At 46.7% G+C, this 23,686-nt stretch overlaps 1 protein-coding gene across 7 annotated transcripts in view; it reads right to left on the bottom strand.

Moving 5' to 3' along the window:
* RAD54L2 (RAD54 like 2) overlaps positions 1-23,686 on the bottom strand; it is a 95,227-nt gene that overhangs the window by 5,992 nt on the left and 65,549 nt on the right. For all 7 annotated transcript variants that reach the window (XM_082321142.1, XM_082321145.1, XM_082321144.1 and 4 more), the window contains 19 exons: positions 18,033-18,231; positions 16,454-16,593; positions 14,686-14,817; positions 13,679-13,911; positions 12,829-13,011; positions 12,420-12,553; positions 10,933-11,129; positions 10,069-10,411; positions 8,191-8,368; positions 7,317-7,568; positions 6,038-6,156; positions 5,614-5,729; positions 4,492-4,591; positions 3,949-4,154; positions 2,501-2,676; positions 1,545-1,741; positions 1,234-1,430; positions 648-737; positions 10-102 (listed from right to left, as the gene is read on the bottom strand). In XM_082321142.1, coding sequence (XP_082177268.1) covers positions 10-102; positions 648-737; positions 1,234-1,430; positions 1,545-1,741; positions 2,501-2,676; positions 3,949-4,154; positions 4,492-4,591; positions 5,614-5,729; positions 6,038-6,156; positions 7,317-7,568; positions 8,191-8,368; positions 10,069-10,411; positions 10,933-11,129; positions 12,420-12,553; positions 12,829-13,011; positions 13,679-13,911; positions 14,686-14,817; positions 16,454-16,593; positions 18,033-18,231 — 3,285 coding nt within the window. The remainder of the gene's footprint in view (positions 1-9; positions 103-647; positions 738-1,233; positions 1,431-1,544; positions 1,742-2,500; positions 2,677-3,948; positions 4,155-4,491; positions 4,592-5,613; positions 5,730-6,037; positions 6,157-7,316; positions 7,569-8,190; positions 8,369-10,068; positions 10,412-10,932; positions 11,130-12,419; positions 12,554-12,828; positions 13,012-13,678; positions 13,912-14,685; positions 14,818-16,453; positions 16,594-18,032; positions 18,232-23,686) is intronic.

Here is a 23,686-nt window from a genome sequence, read left to right as displayed (position 1 = left end):
AGCCCCTACCTGAGGCAGCCGTCCGACGGTCTTCATTGCCCTTTGGCTTCCCAGTGGTCCGGATAGCAAAAATCCGCCCGTCGCTGGTCCGGATATATGTCCCTGGAACAGAGGCAGAACAACTTCGTTCACAGTTTCCATGAGCCCGTGAGGCTGCCCAGGTAGGAATAGGACAGCAGTGCTCCATAAGGCTAGCCCACAGCCCACAGTCCTTCTGCCCCCTTCCTCACTCCTCATTTCCACCCTTTCAGCTTTCCCAGGTTGGAGCTCACACCCTCCCAATGTGCTGCCGGTGGGAAATGTGGAACTTCATGCTTGGGAATAAGTTTCCTCTGGGAGCACTGGGAAGTGTTTGGCTGCCCCAGTACATGCAGTGGGCGTTGTGAGAACGAGACTCCCAGCCACAAAGTTCAACAGCTCCTCTAAGAGGCAGCAGCAGCCACAGCTGCAATAGCCCTGAAGCAATCAGCTACAACAGCACACCCAAAGCATGGGCCACAACAGAGCCACTGCAGTGTCCAAATCTCCTCCCCTTCTTGTTTCTTTTCCTCTCAAGGGACTGATTCATGCTTTTACATCCTTTTCTTTGCTAATTAGCATTGGCTAGGACCCTATCCACAATGTCTTATCAAGACAGAGAGACTTACCTTTTGTCCCTCGGATGATGTGGATGCTCTCGCCAGCACTGATTCTTGCCTGTACATCAGTGGATGTGTTTGTACCCGGAATCACAATATCTGTCAGTGGGGGAAGAAACAGAACAGTGTCTGTGAAATTACATGCCAGCCACCATCAGGAGTGGGGAGGCGCACCACCAAACCCCTTTGCTTGCAGTCCAGTTGTTGCCCCTATGTGCTGTGCTAGAAGTAAGCACTGGGTTTATTTCTGAGCAGCACAGGAAGGCAACAGAGGCTACAAGGAAGCAAAAGTCATGCAGCTCTGGCACAGCATCTCCCCTATCCCAAGAAGGACAACTGGTGACAGTGCTGCAGGCCCTCTCCCAACTCTCCAACCTCTCCCAGTTTACTCCCAACAACCCACCAGGCCTATGCCTCTGGCATACCTGCAGGGAAAGTCCTCCAGGTACAAGGGAACCACTCAAATGCAGAGTGGCAGTATCAGTAGCTCTGATGCCTGTCTGCCCACAGCCCATGTGGGCATCAACAACTCACCCTGCTCCTCAATTCACCATGGGCATCACAACTGAATTCACTGTGACCATCAGCAACTCACCTGTGGTGGTGACAATCTTCTGCACAAAGACACCGGCTCGCTGTAGATAGTTGATGGGAAAGTTGCCAGCGGGGTTGGAACTTGAGGTTGATCCTGCACTGCCCACGGGGACATGCCGGGGCATCATAGGAATGGGGGTGGATTGAACTGGGCGGACACTTGCCACCGGCTTGTCCTCACCCTTGAGGGCTGGTCGCCTAGTGAGAGAGGAGGGAGGAAAGTGCAGTGCCTCCACTGACAGGGCTAAGTATCCTCTGCCCTCTCATTTCATGTCTACAGCATGGGAAGAAGGGGAAGAGGCAGGTACTCACCAGTTCCTCTGGCTAAAGGCAGGGATGCTCGTCAGACTCTGGTCACTGGCTGGGTAATACTGTGCGTAGGACGGCCGGGTGTAGGGGACAGATGCTCGCTTTTCCTCCTCATAGCTCTTCTTGGCTGCTTTCTTCTCTGCCTTGGTCAGCTTGTGCTCCTTCCGGTCGATCAGCAGTGACTCATGCTGAAAAGGCTCCTGCAACCCCACAGCACTGAGGCTTTGACACCAACACACCACAAGAGGGAACCAACATGCCCCAAATGGCAGCCACCTGGTCCCTGCATCAGCACCGTCTCCATCCCAGGCTGGAGCAGGGAAGAGGGGAGGTGGGAGGCAGAGCTGGTCATGGCAAAGCACATGTGGGGCAATGCTGTGGATGTGACCAAGGCTCAGCTTGAAGAGTGACGGAGTCAGCTAAGCCATCGCTAAGCCTGCCCAGCCAAGGCCATTGCTTACCATGAGCTCACAGCAAAACCCACGAGCCAAAGGCTAAGAGCACAAGCACGGAGCCTCCCGAGCCGTCATGCAGCCACCAGAGCCCCATGGCACCTGGCCACAGGCCCACTCTGCAGCACCACCCTACCAGTGAAACTCTTCACAACACAGGCAAGTGCTGGGTATCCCGGCTTTGTTTGAAAGCCAACCCAGGAAGAGAGCAGGCAGCAAGCTGGGATATGCCACTGCCACCTTCCTGGCACAGCACTGAGTTGAAGAAAGGGGCGCCCTTCAACCTGCCCCCAAACCTGTCCAGGACAGACGTGGCTCTAAACGTGTAGAAGATATTGCAGGGAAGGGCAGGGCTCTTAGAGCCCTCTCTAGAGGATTTTTTACCTATTCCCACCAGCACACAGATGCATCCTTCTTGCCACCACATCCCCATCACACAGCCAGACTCCTCCAGTCCTCCTCCTGCCTGTGCACTGCTGTGCCAGCAAGGAAGCAGGTTGGTCTTACCTTGGTGATGAGGTGAGGATACTTGAGACAGGCTAATTGTAGAACAGACTCCTTCATCTTGCTTGGATTGAGGGAGAGCTGAGCAGGGTCGGATTCCTCTTCCACAAAATGCAGCAGGTTCTCCACCTCCCGTCGGGTGAAGTTCAGCACTGGGTTCAGATCATCCACCACCCGATCTGGAAAAGAGAAGGAACAGAGTGAGCAGAGAAGGGAAGAGATGGGTACTGCTGCCTGCTGCCTTTCCTACATTCCTGTCCTAATAGAGCTCCCTCCTTGCAATCTGCATGATCCTCAGAAGCTTTCTGTAAATGTCAGGGCAGGGAAAAAAATCATCAGCCATGTTCAGAGATGAACCTGTTTGACCAAGTCAGGCTGACAAATGCCTTGTGCTCCAGACTGCACGGCAATGCAGTGCGGGTCACTGAACTCCTGGGATGCAAGGAACATGAAGCTAATTACAGATGGTGTCCCATCTCACATTGAAAGGCTGAAAACATACTAGCCCTGTGACAGAACTGCAGCCACATCAGTACATGTCCTCCCACAAATCCCACAAAAAGGCTCAAGTTAATAACCAGGTGCTGAAATCTACAGCACTCTGTTGAGTCAAAAGCTCAGAAAAGCAGCCACGGTCCCTCCCTCACAAGGGCCTGAAAGTTTTCCTTGGACGTTCCTTCCTGCACACAGGGCAAACGGGAGCACATGGAGAAAACATCTATATCCAGGACTCTCTTGGGAGCCAGGCCAGCTGCCAGGGGACTCCACCTCGAATGCAAAACAGCATACTGAGCTGATCATGCTGGGCTGCTGCCTCTCGAGTTGGGTTTCGAGACAAAGGACACAGGCAGCAGAACTCTTTGGGTCACCACGACCCTCAGCTGTATGCTCTACGAGAACAGCTTGACAGCTGGCAGAAGCCAGCACAAAAGATACTTTTGGTACAAGGGCAGGTTGGAACTGGAATGAATTAACTATTCTTGGCTCCTAACTAAGCACTATCAGTCAAAGGTATCAATATATATTTTAATGTTGATATTTTCCCTCTCTTGCTGCTGGAGAAATGGAGGTACAGAGCTATTTAATAAGTAATGCCCAGTTTAAGACAAGTAATGCCCAGGCACAGGGAAAAACAGGATGATCACCCCCTAAGTCTCCAGTCTCTTGTAGCAGCCAGAAGACTAGCAGGGAAGGTAAATGGCAGTACATTGGACTGGTAGCACAACGCTGCTGCTGGATGCTGGCTCTACAGCCCCTACTACTCTGCCATGAATTTCTTATTGGGTCTCATAAACATCAAACATAGCCCTAGGAGAGTGCCTCTGTCACTTCTTTGGCTGTCTGGTTTTCAACCTCAAAAAAAAGGAGCTACAAAAACCACAGAAACAGGACTTAAAGGAGCTAAAAGGAGTGAAAGCCAAGAGTGGAGTGTCATGTCCATCCACACTTACCTGACATGCCCTGCTTGGAGATCTGACGGTCATAGATCTTCTTCTCAAGGGTGTAATCAGAAACCAATCTGTAAATGTGGCATGGCTTCTTCTGCCCATAGCGGTACACTCGGCACACGGCCTGGGCATCATGGCATGGGTTCCAAGAAGCGTCAAACACCACCACTCTGTTTGCTCCAATGAGGTTGACACCCAGACACCCAGCACTGGAAATTAAAGACAAATTTCAAGCTGCTGCCTTGGCCAATTTTCAAAGCTTCTAGGCAGGACAGCCATCACAGCCAAGAGTCCATGAGGTGTCTATGGAAAGTTCCCTCCAGTCATACAGGCAATTTCAAACCCATGTTTGGTTTCGAAGACTGTTGTTAAGTTGTTGCAGAGGACTAAGGCTAAAATTCTGTGCCCCTAGGGAATTCAGAAGCAGATGGCACTATCATCCCATAGAGTCCTGAGAGCACGTTACGAAGGAAGTTAAGAACTGAAAACCCATAGAGAGCATCAGCATGAGCACTCCACTGTGCCTTTCTGCTCCAGCCAACTTACCGTGTGGACAAAAGGAAGAGCCAAACAGAGGTGTTGCCGGGGTCATTGAACTGGTTAATCAGTCGTTCCCTTTCCGAGGCAGAGGTGCTGCCATCCAGTCCTGAGAAGGAAATTAAGGACACATTTACAAGCTCTGTATGTTTGGGGGAATCCCATCAGAACAAAACCACTTCCCAAACACTGAACTTTGGCACTGGTTCCCAACCAATTCTAGGTCTTCCTCAAGTCCTGCACTCCAGGACCTCAACTGGACCACTCTGTACCTCTAATGTGCCCAGCCAGGCAGGTGCAATGCAGCCAGCCAGGTTGGGATTTGTCCAACTGAAAGATCAAGCAAAACATTACTTAGGCTTGGCGAGGCCAAGACTGGGAATGCTACAACACACCTAGCCCATTAAGGCTCCATATTAGGCAAGACAGCAAGCAAGAGCAGCAAGCACAAAGGCCTCAGGTATCCTGGAAGCTCGAGGAACAAAGAGAAAGGAAAATTGTGAAAGCCTTTGGCAAAACCCCATAGACTGGATCTAAGCACAGAGAGTACTGGTCTAAAGGAGTGCAGGGGGGTATCATGTCTCTGTTCCCGGGCAGCAGCTTGCTTAGGGCAGCTCTGCAAAAATCAGGAACACCATATCCACCGCTCCTCTCAGTCCTGTCCTGCAAAGTAGCCACACAAAGCAACAACCCATACCAGAACAAGATTTAAAGCTGGGGAAGAGGGGAGGAGGAATTCACAGCACCAAGCTAGTGAAAGCATTCCACAGTGATTCTGGTTTGGGAAGCAAGATCCAGAAAATAGCCAAACAGGAAGCAAAACGTATCTTTTACAACTTAAAAAAGTACTAATGTGTAAGTGAGATGTTAAAGATGTCTAACATCTTCTGAGTAAGATGTCAAAAAGAGGATTTAGAAATTATCAGTTAGTTGCTATCAAACTGACACTGCCTTTCCAAGCAGCTAAAGTAAGAACAATCTGAAAGAGACTTCATCAGAAGAATGCTTCAGAAAAGCATTTTCACACCCAGGGACAACTACAAGAAAATAGTGGGTGACTTTCAGGAATTAGTCCGTCACAGAGGATCAAACAGTGTCACACCAAAGGAGACGAGGATTGGCTGCACTCACTGTAATAGTTGATGTTTCGGACCCAGTTGTGAACTCCTCCATCTGAGCCTGGAGGACTCGGCATTGGTCTCTTTGCCAAAAACTCTTCAATGACAGATAATGTGGACAAGCTCTGGCTGTAAAACCAAGATCTCTGTTAAGGAGAAAGCCCCCACACCAGCAAAAGTGGAGTATCAGAACTCTTCCCCAACCATGACACCACTGACAGTTGTCAAATGCTGTTTGTGGCAGCACACCTCTCACTAGTAAACTTGATAGTGGCAGAAGTATAAAATCAATGGAGGAAAAACAGGATCTAATACAACAAAGGAGAAAAGGGGAACTGCCACACCACTCACCCCCTGTAACAACCTCCTAGTACCAGAGGGGTTCAACTACTCCAGCATTTAGTGACTGTAGGATCAGCTGTTGATACTTTGCTTACCTGAAGACCAAGATCTTGTCTCCAAGCTTCACACTTTCCTCAATTAGGTGGAACAGTAACACCATCTTGGGTGAGTTCTCCAAGACTCCCGTCTGGTAATCACACAAGATGTCTTTGGCCTACCGAGAAATGGGAGACTATTACAGGTGGAGTTGCTCATTCCTGCTTAGTTCAACAATCCTGTCTCAAGGTGAGAGAAATAAGTCATTGCAGAGATGTTATATAGATCCAGCCAGGTCCAGGTGACAATGTTACTCCCAACTACTGCTTCTACCTCCCATTGCAGAAGCAACAAATGACAAACTTCTTGGAGTATGGATGAATGAGCATCCTCTTAACCTCTCATGACTCTCTACTGTATCTCAAGACCTCTCCTCCAGTCCACTAGACTTACCACCAACTTAGAATCATAGAATCGCTAAGGTTGGAAAAGACCTTTAAGATCATCAAGTCCAACCATTAACCTGGCACTGCCAAGTCCACCACTAAACCACATCCTCAAGCACCACATCTATCCATCTTTTAAATACCTCCAGGGATGGGGACTCAACCACTTCCCTGGGCAGCCTGTTCCAATGCCTGACTACCCTTTCAGTGAAGAATTTTTTCCTAATATCCAATCTAAACCTTCCCTGGTGCAGCTTGAGGCCGTTTCCTCTCGTCCTATCACTTGTTACTAAGGAGAAGAGACTAACCCCCACCTCGCTACAGCCTCCTTTCAGGTAGTTGTAGGGAGCAATAAGGTCTCCCCTCAGCCTCCTCTTCTCCAGACTAAACAACCCCAGCTCCCTCAGCTGCTCCTCGTATGACCTGTTCTCTAGACCCTTCACCAGCTTCGTTGCCCTTCTTTGGACATGCTCCAGCACCTCGATGTCCTTCTTGTAGTGAGGGGCCCAAAACTGAACACGGCACTCGAGGTGCGGCCTCACCAGTGCCGAACTTATCTAGATTAAACTTCACCCTAACACCTTTTTTAGAATAACAAAGTCCACAGTCTTTTTGGTCAGATTAAAACAATGGTATAAAAGAGTGTTGCCTGCACTCCAGCCTCATGAGAGTCCTAAAATTCCTACCCAGTGCCATGCAGACATGCTTATCAAGACACTCTGTGGCAGATAAAATGGATGAGAAATCCCTAACTCTTAAACAGAAGAGTCTTTTCTTTGCTCTAGTTCAGAAAACTGCCCTAACAAAAAGAGGTACAGCCTTTCAGAGTAAGTATCTAGTCTATGTTTATTGTAATTCTCCAAATGAAGGGTTTTCCAGCAGTGGTACTCACCCACTCATAAGTAACGACCTGATTTGCTCTCTCCTGAAAAGGGTTGAAGCCAACGCTCTGGAGGAACTTGCTATTAGTAGCTTCTCCAACTGGTGATGCCAAAGCATTACTCTCTGTTTTGACTTTAATTCCCTGAGACTGGCAGCGGGAATTAGTACTTGCTGTGCCAAGGTCATCCACATCCAAATCCTGCTCGTTTGCCAGATTCTCCTTTTGCAGAGCTTCATACAACACATCTGGATGGTTCCAGATCTGAAGGAGTAAGAAAAGAAAGTGGTTAGGCCTGCGCTGGTCTGCTGCCTGCCAATAATTGTAGACTGAAAGCCCCCACAGCTATTCAAAGGAAAGAACTAATACTTCGATCACCTTATCACCATCCCCACATGGAATTGTAAGGCACTGCAGAGAAAGCCAGTCTGACTGCATTAAGCTAGTGAAAACAGAAAACATGACTCTGCCATGACACAAGGTATAAACCATCGTAACCAAGGCTCCCCTGCCTTTAGAACTGCCGAATTCTTTCCTTGAGAACAAAACAGAAGGCCACTACACACCCCACACAGCACAAAGGTAGACGAAGCTGCTTGTTTGCATTGCAGTAGGTAAATGGTTATGGTATCAGCCCAGTACCGGTTCAGCTGATGGCTGCAGGTTTCTTGTACAAATTTGAATAAGACCTTAAACATCCCTGCACCCCAGTTCTGGAAGTGGGGATAACAATTCTGTTCGGCCATTGTAGGGAGAGAAGATGTTGGGCCATCTAGGGAGAGAAGATGAGCCTGGCCAATCACACTTTTATCTCCTGTTTTCGCTTATATTCCTGCATTTCCCTTACATACTAGAATATTTCTTTGCAGCTCTTGCCAAAACCTACCTTACAACAGACACAGAAAGCTTTGAGTGGGTTCAGTCCCAGCCAGCCACTGTTGCCTGCATCTCGGAACCGGTTCATGAACTCCGTATAAAGGGCCCGCTGGATCTTTGAAAGACGTACCAAAATGACGTGTTCTTCCTTAGATGGGAGCTGAACCTTCAGCACATTGTGCCCTCGCCTGTGGAGGAAATAAAGAAAGAGAGATAAACAGAGGGAAGGGAATTTCCCAGTCTGATCTCTCTGTGGCTGCCTGTAGGGTAAGACTTTGACTTCTTGCCCACCTGGCTGCAGGGAGAAAGACCTCTAGCTGCATGCTGCTCTAATGCACAACACCTCCAAGATACTCTCCCTGCAGCCAAATACCAACTGTAAGCACAATTACAGAGATCTCAAATGTTACAACCTTCTAGCACAGGTCACAGTGTCAAGTGGGTGATGAAAGTCCTGTTTTCCATGGCAGCTGAAAGCCAGAAATAAGACCTAAGGTCTCTTTTTAGCTCTGCCATTGACTAAGACACTCCAATCAAATCACTGGTCCAGCATCTTAGAACCCTCATCTGAGAAACAAAGCTGATTTGTTTCCAGAGCAGTGGAGACACTGTCACTTTTCATAATGGAGGGTTCGTGAAACATTTTCAGATCCTTGGGTAGAGGATGTCAGAAAGTGCACATCCAAATTAACTATTAAGACACCAAAATAAACCGGAGGTCACTGGTGCAGTTAGAGGTGGTGTTCTCCATTATCAGAGTCTGTGGTACCAAAGCAAACCAAATTTACTTCTATCCCCAAGGCAAATAGAGCCATAAGGACTATTTTGCAGCTGACAGATTGAACAAGAAGGAGATTCTGGGAGAAGTATGGAGCTGCTAACCTAAGGATCTCTTCTGTGTTTTTTTCTGTATGTTTAAGATCCTCCCACAAAGATAAGGTACCTGTCTAAAACTCAAGCCTAAGAAGCTGGATCGATGGGCCAAGGCCAGCTGTATGAGGTTCAACAAGGCCAAGTGCTGGGTCCTGCACTTGGGTCACAACAACCCCAAGCAATGCTACAGGCTTGGGGAGGAGTGGCTGGAGAGCTGCCTGACAGAAAAGGATCTGGGGGTGTTGGTCAACAGCCGGCTGGATACAAGCCAGCGGTGTGGCCAGGTGGCCAAGAAGGCCAACAGCATCCTGGCTCGTGTCAGGAATAGCATGGCCAGCAGGATTAGGGAAGTGATTGTCCCCCTGTACTCGGCACTGGTGAGGGCGCACCTTGAATACTGTGTTCAGTTTTGAGCTCCTCACTACAAGAAGGACATCGAGGTGCTGGAGCATGTCCAAAGAAGGGCAACGAAGCTGGTGAAGGGTCTAGAGAACAGGTCATACGAGGAGCAGCTGAGGGAGCTGGGGTTGTTTAGTCTGGAGAAGAGGAGGCTGAGGGGAGACCTTATTGCTCCCTACAACTACCTGAAAGGAGGCTGTAGCGAGGTGGGGGTTGGTCTCTTCTCCTTAGTAACAAGTGATAGGACGAGAGGAAACGGCCTCAAGCTGCACCAGGGGAGGTTTAGATTGGATATTAGGAAAAAATTCTTCACTGAAAGGGTAGTCAGGCATTGGAACAGGCTGCCCAGGGAAGTGGTTGAGTCCCCATCCCTGGAGGTATTTAAAAGATGGGTAGATGTGGTGCTTAGGGACATGGTTTAGTGGTGGACTTGGCAGTGCCAGGTTAATGGTTGGACTCGATGATCTTAAAGGTCTTTTCCAACCCACATGATTCTATGATTCTATAAGGTAGCATGATTAGCTGTACTGCATAAACTCAGCAAACAAGCAGGCTAATTTGGGATGAAGGAGCTGTTTGCACGGACTACACTGTTAAGAACTCCTTGTGGACTCACCGCTGCACAAAGCCTTCCAGCAGGCTATGCAGGACATGACTGCGATACCTCATGAGACGGACATCTTGAGGGGTGCTGTCAATACACTGCCCATTCAGGATAGGGCGCTCAAACATGTTGCTGAATTCCTGCCGTGAGCCTAGAAAGTCAGGTCGGACAAAGTCTACCATGCACCAATACTCAATGAGGTTGTTCTGGAGTGGGTAGCCAGTCAGCACCACCCGCCGGCGGGAGCGGATGTTCTTCAGGGCCTGCGAAGTGCTGGCATGGCAGTTCTTTATCCGGTGTCCCTCATCACAAATAACCACATCTGGGCCAGGGCGAGACAAAGCTTTCTCAATCCCTGAGGACAAGGAACATTAAATGTTAGTTAGAGATGAATAAGACAAAGTTCTGGTTTTATATGGTCACCAACTTCACAAAATGAAAAAGAGGAGTAGTTCTGAAAGACAAAAAAAGCAGTATTCATGGGTGGCAGAGGACAAAGCTGATTCAGGAAATAAAATGTGACTAGACACTAGCTCCAATTTAGCACAATGTGGTAATGACCAGACATGACTGTTCCTTGATTTCTGCTCAATGACCTGCATTGCATCAAGTTCAGTGTCTTGCATCAGATCAGACTGGTAAATCTCACACAGACACATCCCCAAGTTCAGTGTACTGACTTCCACGCTTACTTGCAGCTATTGCAAGAAATGAAAAACTCAATCAAAGCTCAACAACCTTCTGTCTCCAAAGACACAATCCTGCCCAGCAAAGTTTGATCATGTCAGGGATGCTAAAAGCAAGTTATAGTGCTGCCAGAGTTGATAGCCAGCTGGACAACAGGGTGACAATCTCTCTCAAGGACTGGCCTCCCACCTTTCAGAAGCTCTTGCTGCCGGTCTTCCTCATCCAAGTCAATAATGACAGGGCCAGCTTGTTTCTTTGTTTTCTTCTTCCTGCCAGTGGCAAAGGACTTCTTCAGTGAGAGGAGACGGTACATCTCATATCCCATCAGCAGCACACCACCCTCTGTCACCCAGTCATTCACCACCTTTGCACGTGCAGCTGTTGTCCTGCAAAACAAACAAACCAACCAAATAAACTGTTAGCTTTCTCTCCAGTTTCAGTTTGAACCACTGGATTGGAGTCTGCTGAGAAAAAAAGACCCATTCCATTAATTAAAGCACTTTCTCACATCAAACCAGACAGAGGAATACAATGAAGTTTCTTTAGGAGACAATCTGGTACAGAGGGAAAAAAAAAAGCGCCTTTTATGTGCCAGGGGTAGCAGGGTTGAGAATGACAAACCCTTATAGAAACTGAGCTGTAGAAGTTTGTCATGTACAAAAGCATATCAGATTTGAGTGCATCCTTTTTAAAGAGCTGTTGACGAGACTGCCTCTGCAAAAAACATTTTCAGAACAAGCTGCTAATGTATGTGGTTGTAATCATCTAGTCATTTATCCCTTGTTGTTGTCTCTTCCAATGTTAGTGTCCCTCAATTCTTCCTTCCCTGCTAGCCTGCTCAGAATTGGTTCAGATCAAGACACTGTCCTCACTCCTCACTGTCCTCCCAGAGCACACCAGATCCCACCCAATAGTAAACACATGGCTGGAGTAGCATCAGCAGATTCAAAGTACATTCCACCCAGGAGGTGAAGACCTCAACAGATAAGTGTATGAACATATGAACATAGCCAATGAACTGAGAGTTCCCTAGGATCACTACACTGTCCTGATCCATGCAAGACAAATGACCCAGAAAGAAGCAGAGATCCACGAGCCAAGAATACACTCCACACCAGGCTGTAACTGCAATCACTGATCTCTCCCTTCTGGACAAGGAGGCTTTGTATAACTTGCCAGAATCCCTCAAGGACAACACAATTCACAGACAGTCACAGTGTCGGGTAGAGGAACCCCTAAGTGTGTGAAAAATCTCAGGGGAAAAAACCCAACGTTCTAAATACAAGAGACGTGGTATAGGGGGCACATGCCTTATGGGTCCCAGGACTCTGACAGGACTAGCAGCGTACCACCAGAAACAAAACATAGCACTTCTACTCCTTCCTGCAGAAGTAGCTCTGTCTCGAACTGGGTTCCTGATCTCACCATATATGGAAGAACAAAAAGGTGTGAGAAGGAAGTACAAGATACAAATATGGAATGAAAGAGACAGTAAATCTCTCCCAGGTACCAAAATCCTCCTCTCAAGACAGCATCCACAACAAATGCAGAGTGGGAAAGATCTGGGAGTTGACTGCACAGAATTAGCCCAAACTAAGCAGTCTGCAACAGCAATTCTGATAACAGTTCCATAAAGTGCAGTCCAAGAGCTTAAAAGGGCTTTTACTGGCACCTACTTGTGTTCATCATTCAGGATGTGGACTTTGAAGGTGCGGGGTTGGACCTCTTTGGAGTTATAATCAGCAGGAAGGTTTTCAGGGGCCGGGAGCCACATGTTGAATTCTGCTAGCCAGTTTTGGAGCGTATTCACCTGAAAAAGTTAGCCATAGGAGGATTAAAAACCCAACTGAATCACTCAGGATTTTAAGAGCAGAAATGAAAATAGGGAGTGACACCCAGCTGGCCCAGAAAGAAGGAGCAGACCACAGCATGCAGACTCAGGGACACAGGGAATGAAAGAGGGATAAGAAGAGCAAGGGTATGAGAGAGCTTGATGTGAGACGGGACACTAATCAATCTCCTCTATGCAAAGAAAGAAGTAGTGGAAGGAAGCCCCTCAGCCAGCCCTTCACATGAGCTACTTACAGGAACAATGGCAAGAACAGTCTTTGCCTCTGTGTGCCGAAAAAGTACATCCAAGAAAGAGATGACCTGTATGGTCTTGCCCAGGCCCATGCTATGTGCTAAAATACACCCAAACCCACTGCTGGTTTTAAATCTCTCCAAGGACTCGACCAAGTTGTCATACAGGAATCGGATCCCACCAATCTAGACAGAAAAGTAGAAAAGGTATTAGAATGGTGGGATAAAACAACAAGATGGTTATGTATTTACAGAGTGGCAAGCACATTAGGATTGCATAAACCATGAAAATATAAAGGCGATGTTTCAAGTTCACTACAGTATTCTAATCTAGGGAAGACTCAGAAAGTCAATATTTTTAGATACCTATAGAAGTTTCTGAGAATATAACAATAAATCAAAATTCACTTTTAGCCAGATAATCTGAATTGGAGTTGATTCATTTGTTTATAAATATAATTTTACTTTACAAATGTTCATCTAAATATACAAAGGAAAACATTCCTGTCTGTGCCAGATATCACCACACCATCCGTCACCAGGACACCCAGGTAAAAACCTTCTTGGGCATCTCAATGAACTCTAATTGTTATAAAATATTTTGCCTTTGAGAGATGAAGGAATTTTGTTACAAGTACAGCAAGAATTGTCATTGAAGATGAGTACGAGCTCTTGAAATAAGAGCTAAATACTCTGGTTATCATATAATAGCCAAAGTTATACATAGCCCTGGCCTCCCTTCAATTTGTCCTTATCATTTGACTGTCCACAACAGCCACCACCACAACCACAGTGGTCACAGATCTCACCAAAGAAGTTCTGCTGAGATCATGAGGCATTTTCAAGGCAATACCTGATGGGGTTTTACTGCATGTGCAAGCTGGGGAGCCAGGAAAATGTCCTCTTCATTTGGTGGATGATTGATGTTGACAATGACTTGCCCCAGAGCATCTGACTGATTTAAGGCATCATTCACATGAGAGCCACTGCTCTCTTCACTGCCATCCTCCTCCCCTTCATTGCCAGAGTCACTGCTGTCCACAATTTGGAGGGCATCATCCTCTCCTGAACTCAGCTCAATCACTTCTGTAAAGTAACCAAAACAGGAGAGAATAAGGGCAAAGGTTAACTTGACATCAGGGTTTATCATGCATGGAAAAAAACTCATATCTGGAAAATAAGGCTATCACCTTTTGCAATTCCACACTGGCCTAATGACCTATTCTGAACAAGCAGGCATAATACAGGCACACATCAGGCCCCATACACCAGCATAAAAGAGCATGAGTTTCCCAATGTTTCAGAGAACATTAATTTGGGCTGATTCAAACAGAACATGAGACAGTTTCTGCACACGTTTTATGTTCCCCTCCATGTGTTCTCTTAATTCCCAAAAGCAGACATGCATTTTATCTGTGGATACAATGTCTAAGGACCACCAAGGAAATCAGGCAGAAGTTCTCTACCGGAGTGGTATAAAGGAGTCAGGTTAGATCCATTTGGGACAAGGGATGCAAAACCCACTTTCAGTTGCAGATCTGAATACTTGGATGCCCCTTTTATACACAGCAGATGATGACACATCTCATGTAAGCATTCTTCAGCAGAGCACTGAGCAAAATTAAGTGCATTTATAAAGCAGAAATAAACACAAGTTTGCAAGAGTGCCTGATAGGCCAGGTTATAAATGTCAGTTTAGGACTCAAAAGCCAGAACTGGCCATATATTTGGAAACCAATAGGCCTACAAAAATCTGAAGTGATTCACTACTGGAGCATGTGACTAGATGAAAACAGGTGACTTGTGGCTAAATAAACAGCAAATTGTGAGAAGACCAGGGTGAGGCAATTGGACACTTACCATCTTTAATGCTATTTTTTCCTTTAGCATCATCTTCACTGCCACTGCTGGTACTATCTAGGCAGATCACTTCCTCAGTCAGGACCTGAGGTGGGAGCTGGGTAGCCTCTGCTGTTCTGAAAACGATGTCCTCTACAAACATAAATTACAAACAATAAGTAATTCATAATAATGGGGAACGAGACAAAACTGTTCAGAAACCAGACAGTATTTCCTTCCACTTTTGCTCCAATAACTTAGCCCTGGAATTTTCCATAACAGACTCTCACTGTCTACAATGCTGCTATGACTCAGCTTCCTGGGTCACAATCTCCTCCTTGCTCAATATGCCAAAACAATAGCCCATTGCTGATGGCACCCTCTTCCACTGCATGCCCTGGCTGGGGCGCACTGACCATGCAACAGGCTAAAGTCCTTTTTTTTGTTGGTTTTTTTTGGGTCTCAGAAGTAAAAGCTGGTTTTCATCCAGCAGAGAAAGCACCAACTGCTGAAGGGATGATAACTGTCCTTTGTTAGTAGGGACACTGTAATAAGTATATCACACATATCATAAACAACTTTCGCTGATCAAGACTTTGTTTGTATGTTTAAGTATTGCCATGTGGGGAGAGAGGCTGGCTAACAGGGCCAAATAAGCACCGCTGCAGTGACTCAGCAAGCAACAACATTCTTCTGGGGCTGCAACCTACTCTGCAACAGTTAAAGTGTTTTAAATAGCTCTTATTCCTTCCCCACCATGCAAAAATGTTTTGAACATTTGCACTTAAGGAAGAATATACATTTTCTCAACAGGCAAAGTCAACTCAAGAACTCCTTACCCCTGACACAACTTCCAGCTGCACTTCTCTGCCCTTTATACCAGTCTGAGAGGCTGTGCTATAAACTAGATCACTGGAATGATCCAGGTTAGAAGACAATGCAAGATGACATATTCACCGCAAGACAAGGGTGATGCTTAACCATTTACACTGCCTGCTATTTCACTGCTTGCTGAAACATGCAAGAAAGGACAAGGTTACATCATGAACATATGTGCACCCAGTCTAACATCATGAACATATGTACACACAGTCTATTGTTCCACTATCCGTAGTACCAGACCCATGCATTACCAGACCATTCACAGTACGAATGTGATCTGAACCAAGGACATGGCATTTCTGTCAAGTCTGTTGGTTTAATCTTCCATATGAGTTGGAAAGACAAGAGAGGCCTGTTCCAGCATCCCACTTACACACAATTAACTTGTCAAAATATCTTCAACAAAAGTTACCTGGCACCTTTCACCATGCAGCCACAGCATCTTGATTCAGAACTAGCTCAGAAGTGGAAATAACTACACTGAACTGACAAGTGGTTTGGAACTGCCATTTCAAGAGTTTACACCTGAAAGTCCAAGTGCAGCACAGAATCACAGAATGGTTTGGGTTGGAAGGGACCTTAAAGGTTATCTAGCCCAACCCTCCCCTGCAATGAGCAGGGACATCTTCAACTAGATCATATTGCTCAGATCCCCGTCCAACCTGACCTCGAATGTTTCCAGGGCATCTACAACCTCTCCGGGCAACCTGTTCCAGTGTTTCACCACTCTCATCGTAAAAAAATTCTTCCTTCTATCTAGTCTGAATCTACCCTCTTTTCATTTAAAACCATTACCTCTTGTCCTATTGTAGACAAGCATAGCATTACCTTCTTCAGCTCCTATCCTTAAAAAAAAAAAAAAAAAAAAAAAAAAATCTTGCTTCGGGTGGCATCTCCCACTGCTTACCAGGAAGAAACTCTAGAGGTACGGTTGGGATAGTGGCTGGATAATCCTTCCGCTGCTGCTCTAGCCGTTTCCTTCTCTCCAACTCTTCCTGCTGGGCTGCTTTTGTCACGGCTTCCAGTTGGTCCTCACGCAACAGCTTTCTGAACACAGAATCAAACAGAGAAACATGATTTGGTTACACTCAAACAATTTCTTCCAAAAACCTCAATGGCTGTACAGTCAGCTCAAAAGATGATTGACAAGCTCCAGGTAGTCTGTCAGCTACACAGACTAGGAACATTATCGCCAAAAGCTATAGACAAATTCTACAGCTATTTCAAGACTATGCTTCCCAACTACAGGTAACACTACTATTACTCAAGGAAAAAACAAAAGTTTGACAGAAGCAAAATAATGAAAGGAGGAAAAACGTGAGTGGGTAAGTATATACTTAAGCTAGGTTATCATAGACTAGTTATATCTGTAAGAATGTTATTTATTGCTATGCAGTCTATAAACAGAAAACATACAAAGTCACGCAAGGAAGATACATGGGAAGAAAAGGCATCATTTCCCCCACAAAAAGTCATCACCCTGATTCTCCTCTGGCATAGTTTTTTCAGGAACTAGGACCTCTAATGGTTTTAACAATTGTTTCAAAGGATGCTCTCAAAGCACCTTACTTCTACAGGTAATTTTCATTACTTCCAGAAGTTGTTTTTCCCCCGCTTCAGTTTCACATGTGTGGCCCTGGAAATGAAGGCTCTTTTGCCAGAGGAGAGATGTGGTGCAAGCAGTGGTAAAATCCAGCTCCCTTAAACTAGCCTTTAAATCCAGCCAACCCCACACTGCGGGGACATGTCCTCCATCCTAATGAAGTCTCAGTTTCCAAGGCCTACTCAACATTCATTCCTTCGGCTTTAAGAAAATCAACCTGCACAAGCTTAAGTATGAACCAAAGACCACCGGCACGTTACACAGAGGGCAAAAGAGCCTCTTGCTGCCACAGGAGTTCCTGCTCCATTATGACTCCTCTGAGCATTTTAGATCCCCTTGAACAAAATTTCATAGTGAATTACCACCTCACAATCTGTCCCAGAATATATGTGTGACTTACACAATCAAACAACTACTGCTGTACAAAAGTCAGGTGAAATTGACTTCCAACATCTCAGTCACCAGTCACAGCATCAGCATTCCTGCCAACAAGTACCCAGGATAGTAGAGGGAAGGACTATATTTTAGGCTGTTTGCAATAGGATCCTCATCAGCAGATATCTGAAACTGGGTATTTGCTTAATGGTGGTGCTGTTTTTCAATTACATGTCTTAAAAGCCAGCAGCAAGTACACAATTTTTGCAATATATTCCATAACCAAATATTCACTCTTCTGAAATACCAAACAAGTCTGCACCCACATGCAGCACTCCAGTCTGAGATCATACTACTCCCACCGGTGAAATCCTAAGGTTTTGGAAAAGAAAAGCCAGCTGGTTTGCCAGCAGTGGCAAAATGTAGCTCAGAAGCAAAGTCCAGAGACTCTGTTTTTACTCAAAAGGCTACACAGGACCCTAGCTCTTTCTGTCCTGCTGCTGCTTACCTTATGTTCCTCCGCATGTGAGACGGTTTCTGAGCCCTCTTCTTTTTGGTGTCCTCAGAGGCCAGGCTCTTGTGCTGGTTCTGCAAGAGTCGCTCTGCCCGCTCACTCTGAGATGAGGTAGTTGAAGTAGAGCGCTGCCATTCTCCATCCTCCGCGTGTTCAACATGGTCACCGCTGAACACGGCTTCCTGGGGTTGGTCTGAAAAGACGAGGAGGTAATGACATAAGAACAACTGTGCCAGGCTGGCAGCTGGCTTTTACATGAGCATTCATTGGCCAACAATCCCTATTCTCACTCGTTTGCAAGCATGTTTCTCTGAGGGTCAAAACTGGGGTCCTTTCCAACAGTGCCACTCAAAGAGTGTTAAAAAGTTTTATGGTGAAGAGTCTGTTCCCAGTGAAAGCCAAGACTAACACCACTCAACACAGCCCAAAAATGTCCTGACAAGAAAACAAGGCAAAATTATTCCAGTCCACACAGAGCACCTGCTGCCCCTAAGGGCCTGTTTTCCTACAGGGGCCCACTGAGCTCCAATTAAAACAAGGAACTCAAACCTCTTTTTCTTTGTTTCACAACATTCAAGTGGGGCAGAAATTTCCACAGTTTACACATGACACCTGTGTAACCATCTTCCAAGTTAACAGAACATACCATGCAAGAGGTTATCTGCTTCAAACACTGGGTCATGGCTTAGCAGGCAGCTCAGTGGTTTTATCACCAGGCTCCACTATCGTGATTTAAATGGTAACTTCTGGCAAGCTTTTTTAAAAACAAAAAGCAAGTGGCAATACTCTTCTCACATTATAAACCACATGCACTCCTTTTTCTCTACATTCTCCTATTTTCAGACTTGCATTAATAGCTGATTTCAGTCTTAAAGCACTATGTGAAATGACATCTTGTTCTATGTGACATTTTGCTCTTCAACAGGCTGCCAGTGACCAAGCTAATGCTTGCAGAGCACAGAAAGGAAATGTTTCTGTTCAAAAGCTTCCCTTGAAGTAAACTGTTTCTGACAAGCCTCGTAATAGCTTCTTTGAAGCATCTTGTCCCCTTGTGTCAGGCAAAGAGATACCCTGAGCCTCATCTCGTAATCAGCTCTCTTGCTTATACTGTGTATCTGAGCTAATGACTGAACTGAAATGACACTTAGACAGAACTTTGAAGGAAAGAAGGGAAGAAGACATCAGCGCAGAAGAATGTGGCAGATGAAGTAATACAGAACCAACAAGCATCACATTGTGACTCTGTGGGATCTGGGGACAAAGAGCATCCCTTCTCAAAAAGCTCGAGCTTAAATGAAGGATGCTTCAGTACAGCACGTTGCATGTACAGGCACCTCTACAGCTGCCATGTTAATATGCCTATTAAATTAACCTTACCACCAATATCACCTCTTAAAATTGAGATGACAAGAACTAGATTCACACCTTGATCAAAAGCACCAACTTTGCAAGCTTCCTCTCCAGACATCCCACCAGAACTGCCTCAGCATTTGCTCGAAGCCTAGGTCAGAATCCATTTAGGACTTCAGGGTTCACCCTGCCATAGGCCAATACAAGCAGAGCAGCTCAAACATTTCTGTGAACATCAGTCCCAGCAAGTCTTACACATACTAGAAGAACAGGTATCCACAACTTATGTGATTAAACAGAACTCATGATAAATGCGGGAAAGAATTACGTTGCACCTGAAGATAAGGGCAAAGGAGTTCGCTGCTACAGTCACAGTAGTTCTCCTACCACAGCCAAGGTCTCAGAGCCCTGTCCTCCCACCACGCCTCCTTAAACTTAGAAGCTCAGACATCACACATCACATTCACTTGCAGAGAGAGAACTGTGCTGGGAATAAACCCAGTTTCCCAGGCTTCCCAGACAACAGCTCTGCTATTTGAGCTACAGACACATTTTGGTCACATTACCTGCAATTCTTCAGCACTGTTTCCCCCCACCCCACCCCTCTCAGCTCCTGGTTATGTAACTATATCAAAAGATGGATGAAATAGGGCAAAGGGAAGCAGGGAGGCTGCACATGTGATCACATTCTCCAGGATGAGTCATTAAAACAGTGACTATCCCAGAGACACACAGTGCCATGGTTACACTGCTGCCATCTCACCCTGGGCCCAGGGGACCTTGACAAGGCATCAGAGAGCACAAAGTCATGCTTGTTTGGAAGAGGAAGCACTTCTCTCCCCACACCCCAGCAATTACCCACGTCACCTCCTTTGGCAGCGACTCTGCCACCCGCACCATGCCAAGAAAGGGTGCCTTCAGGATGAGGGTGATGCTAACAAAATCCACAGGCTCAGCAGCCCAAAGGCGAGGCCATGATGTGCCTCCTCTGTATGTTTTCATATTTGTTGTGCAATCCCTATGTATACTCATTCCACCTCTGCATTTTACTTTTCTTTCCTCTTAATCATGTGTAATACAAGCTCTGGTGAAACATACACACAGCTGCATCAGACTTTTTTTTTTAGAAGATAGTTCTCATCTGAGCAGGAGCCTGAAGCCTAAAATCTGATGATAAATTTGGCCCTGCACTGAGTACAGGCCCTCATCTGCCACAGCCATGTCTGCTCAGGCTGGTGTTTGTCCTGCCAATACAAGTTCTGAGGTGAGGAACACAATCTGTGCCTCAGCCCACGTTCCTGACACATATGCATCTAGATACTGAGATCTCTTCCACACTGGCGACATTACCAAACATCACGCTGATTCAGCCACAGTAGGATTCAGAGGACAGCCGGCTTCCTGAGCCTGGTCCCATCCTAGCTGCTACAACAAATAAAGCTGCTTTTCACAAAGCTTAACTAACACAATGATAAAATCACAAGTCACTTCCATCTAACCATGCAACAGCTTCCACCACACCTGTGACATGAGCTCGCAGTTACTAGCAGGAATTGTTTTGTTGCTGTTTTGTATTAAACTCCTGATTGTGTACACAGCCTAAATCTTACCACTTATGAAAAGCGAGACTCCCCGCTGCAGCCATGTGGTGCAGCACGGTGAGCTCCAAGCTGTGTAACTGGGACCCACACTGGGACAGAAACGCGCTAAGAAACAATAAATACACACACAAAAACCTATTTTGTACAAGAACAGGTTTGGTCTTTGGGTTGGAGGGAGTGTGGGAACAGCCTCGCTGAACAGGTCTCATCAGGTAATCAATGGAATAATTCCTGCCCCAATTCTGTCAAGCCTACATCTACAACAGAAATGCAATTATGGTTTTGTAACAGGAGCTCAACACGCTACTCTGACATGGCTATACAAGTACTTTTTTACACAACACAAAAATTTGCCAGCCACGTTTGCATGTTGACAATGGCCTGATCATGCTTAAGCTGTTAGCGCACTCTAGGAAGACCTGGGCAGTTATCCACATTGCCTCAAGGAGAAAAGCATTGCCACCAGCCCACAGGTAACATCCCAGCACAGCCTTGCACAGGGAGATCAGCCACATACACCCAAGCACAGCTGGGGGAAGAGCAGGTCGAAGTCCACTCAGCAGAAGACAGCCATGGGTCAGTCGTAGTTGCCGATGAGGATGTAAACCCATCCCATGCTTACACACTGTGGGCACTGAGAATCAGCTGGAACACTAACTGCTGGGTTCACACCAGCTCTGTTGCATGTTTTGCACTGTGCTCACCAGAATAGGCACCAGATCTACAAAGACGGTCTCCTGAGGGCAGTGGTGATAGCAGCAGTGCAGACTGCAAGCTTGTCAAGCAGCTGCTCCTTCAGGTGGGTTACAGCTCGTCAGCTGACAGGTCCCCAAGCAGTTCCCCCTGGTCCTCCTTTATGGACATCTGCACACACACAGGCACTCTGCCCTGCAAGCTACGCTGACTGCCAAGAGGGGCGAGATCCTTTCGCATGCACTTCAGAGGTTTAAAATATGCCTGCAATATCAAAACCCAATAGACCTGATTACAGCATGGCTCTGGTTCATACTGCAGACCAGGGGTTGCCAGTTTTCTTTGCTCACTAAGCAGCAGCAACCACCACCCCCAGCTGTATATACAAGCAGGGGGAGGTGTTTAGCTTCCCAACCAACACTTGCATATCACAGTTTAGAAGTCTCTGTAAGGAAGCGTCGTGACTGCTCTGTATAACTCTGCTTCAGATGCTCCCTGTGGTATGACTGCCAGAGCTGCCCCTAAACACCACACAGGTGTGACTCATGATGCATAACATAGCCAAAGATCTGTCCCACAGTGGGGCACTTCCTATTGCACCCAAGATTATAAACCACAGCTCATTACCTCCTTCTTGCAGAATATTCTCAAACTTCCATTAAACAGCATGGGATGCAGCCTAGAGAATATTCTCTAGCATCTGGCTGGATGGCTGGGCCCAAAGAGTTGTGGTGAATGGAGTCAAATCCAGTTGGCGGCCGGTCACAAGTGGTGTTCCCCAGGGCTCAGCACTGGGGCCGGTTCTGTTTAATGTCTTTATCAATGATCTGGATGAGGGGATCGAGTGCACCCTCAGTAAGTTTGCAGATGACACCAGATTGGCTGGGAGTGTTGATCTGCTGGAGAGTAGGAAGACTCTACAGAGGGATCTGGAAAGGTTGGATCGATGGGCCAAGGCCAGCTGTATGAGGTTCAACAAGGCCAAGTGCTGGGTCCTGCACTTGGGTCACAACAACCCCAAGCAATGCTACAGGCTTGGGGAAGAGTAGCTGGAGAGCTGCCTGACAGAAAAGGATCTGGGGGTGTTGGTCAACAGCCGGCTGGATACAAGCCAGCGGTGTGGCCAGGTGGCCAAGAAAGCCAACAGCATCCTGGCTCGTGTCAGGAATAGCATGGCCAGCAGGATTAGGGAAGTGATTGTCCCCCTGTACTCGGCACTGGTGAGGGCGCACCTCGAATCCTGTGTTCAGTTTTGAGCCCCTCGCTACAAGAAGGACATCGAGGTGCTGGAGCGTGTCCAAAGAAGGGCAACGAAGTTGGTGAAGGGTCTAGAGAACAGGTCATACGAGGAGCAGCTGAGGGAGCTGGGGTTGTTTAGTCTGGAGAAAAGGAGGCTGAGGGGAGACCTTATTGCTCTCTACAACTACCTGAAAGGAGGTTGTAGCAAGGTGGGGGTCGGTCTCCTCTCCCAATTCACAAGCAATAGGACAAGAGAAAACGGCCTCAAGTTGCGCCAGGCGAGGTTTAGGTTGGTTATTAGGAAAAATTTCTTCACCAAAAGGGTTGTAAAGCACTGGAACAGGCTGCCCAGGGAAGTGGTTGAGTCCCCATCCCTGGAGGTATTTAAAAGATGGGTAGATGTGGTGCTTAGGGACATGGTTTAGTGGTGGACGTGGCAGCGCTAGGTTAATGGTTGGACTTGATGATCTTAAAGGTCTTTTCCAACGTAAACGATTCTATGATTCTATGAGTGTGTCTTCGATTCAGCAGTGGATTGCTCTCAACACATACAGTCTGCTCTGCAAGGGGGCTCAGGTTGCTGTGAAGTGTCATGAAGCAGCAGGTACATTTTCTGGGGCATGAGATTTCTGTAACTAACACAGTTTTCCTCTGACACCAAGGTGTGTGAGAGACTGTTATAGCTGCATCCAATCTCCATGCTCCAAGGCCAGCCTCAATAAGTCCAAGTGTCTGTGCACACACAAGTAAACATCCACAGCTCTA

The sequence above is a fragment of the Platalea leucorodia genome, assembly GCF_965183815.1.
Source record: "Platalea leucorodia genome assembly, chromosome: 9".
Lineage (NCBI taxonomy): Eukaryota > Metazoa > Chordata > Aves > Pelecaniformes > Threskiornithidae > Platalea > Platalea leucorodia.
This window is presented reverse-complemented; position numbering and strand designations above follow the sequence as displayed.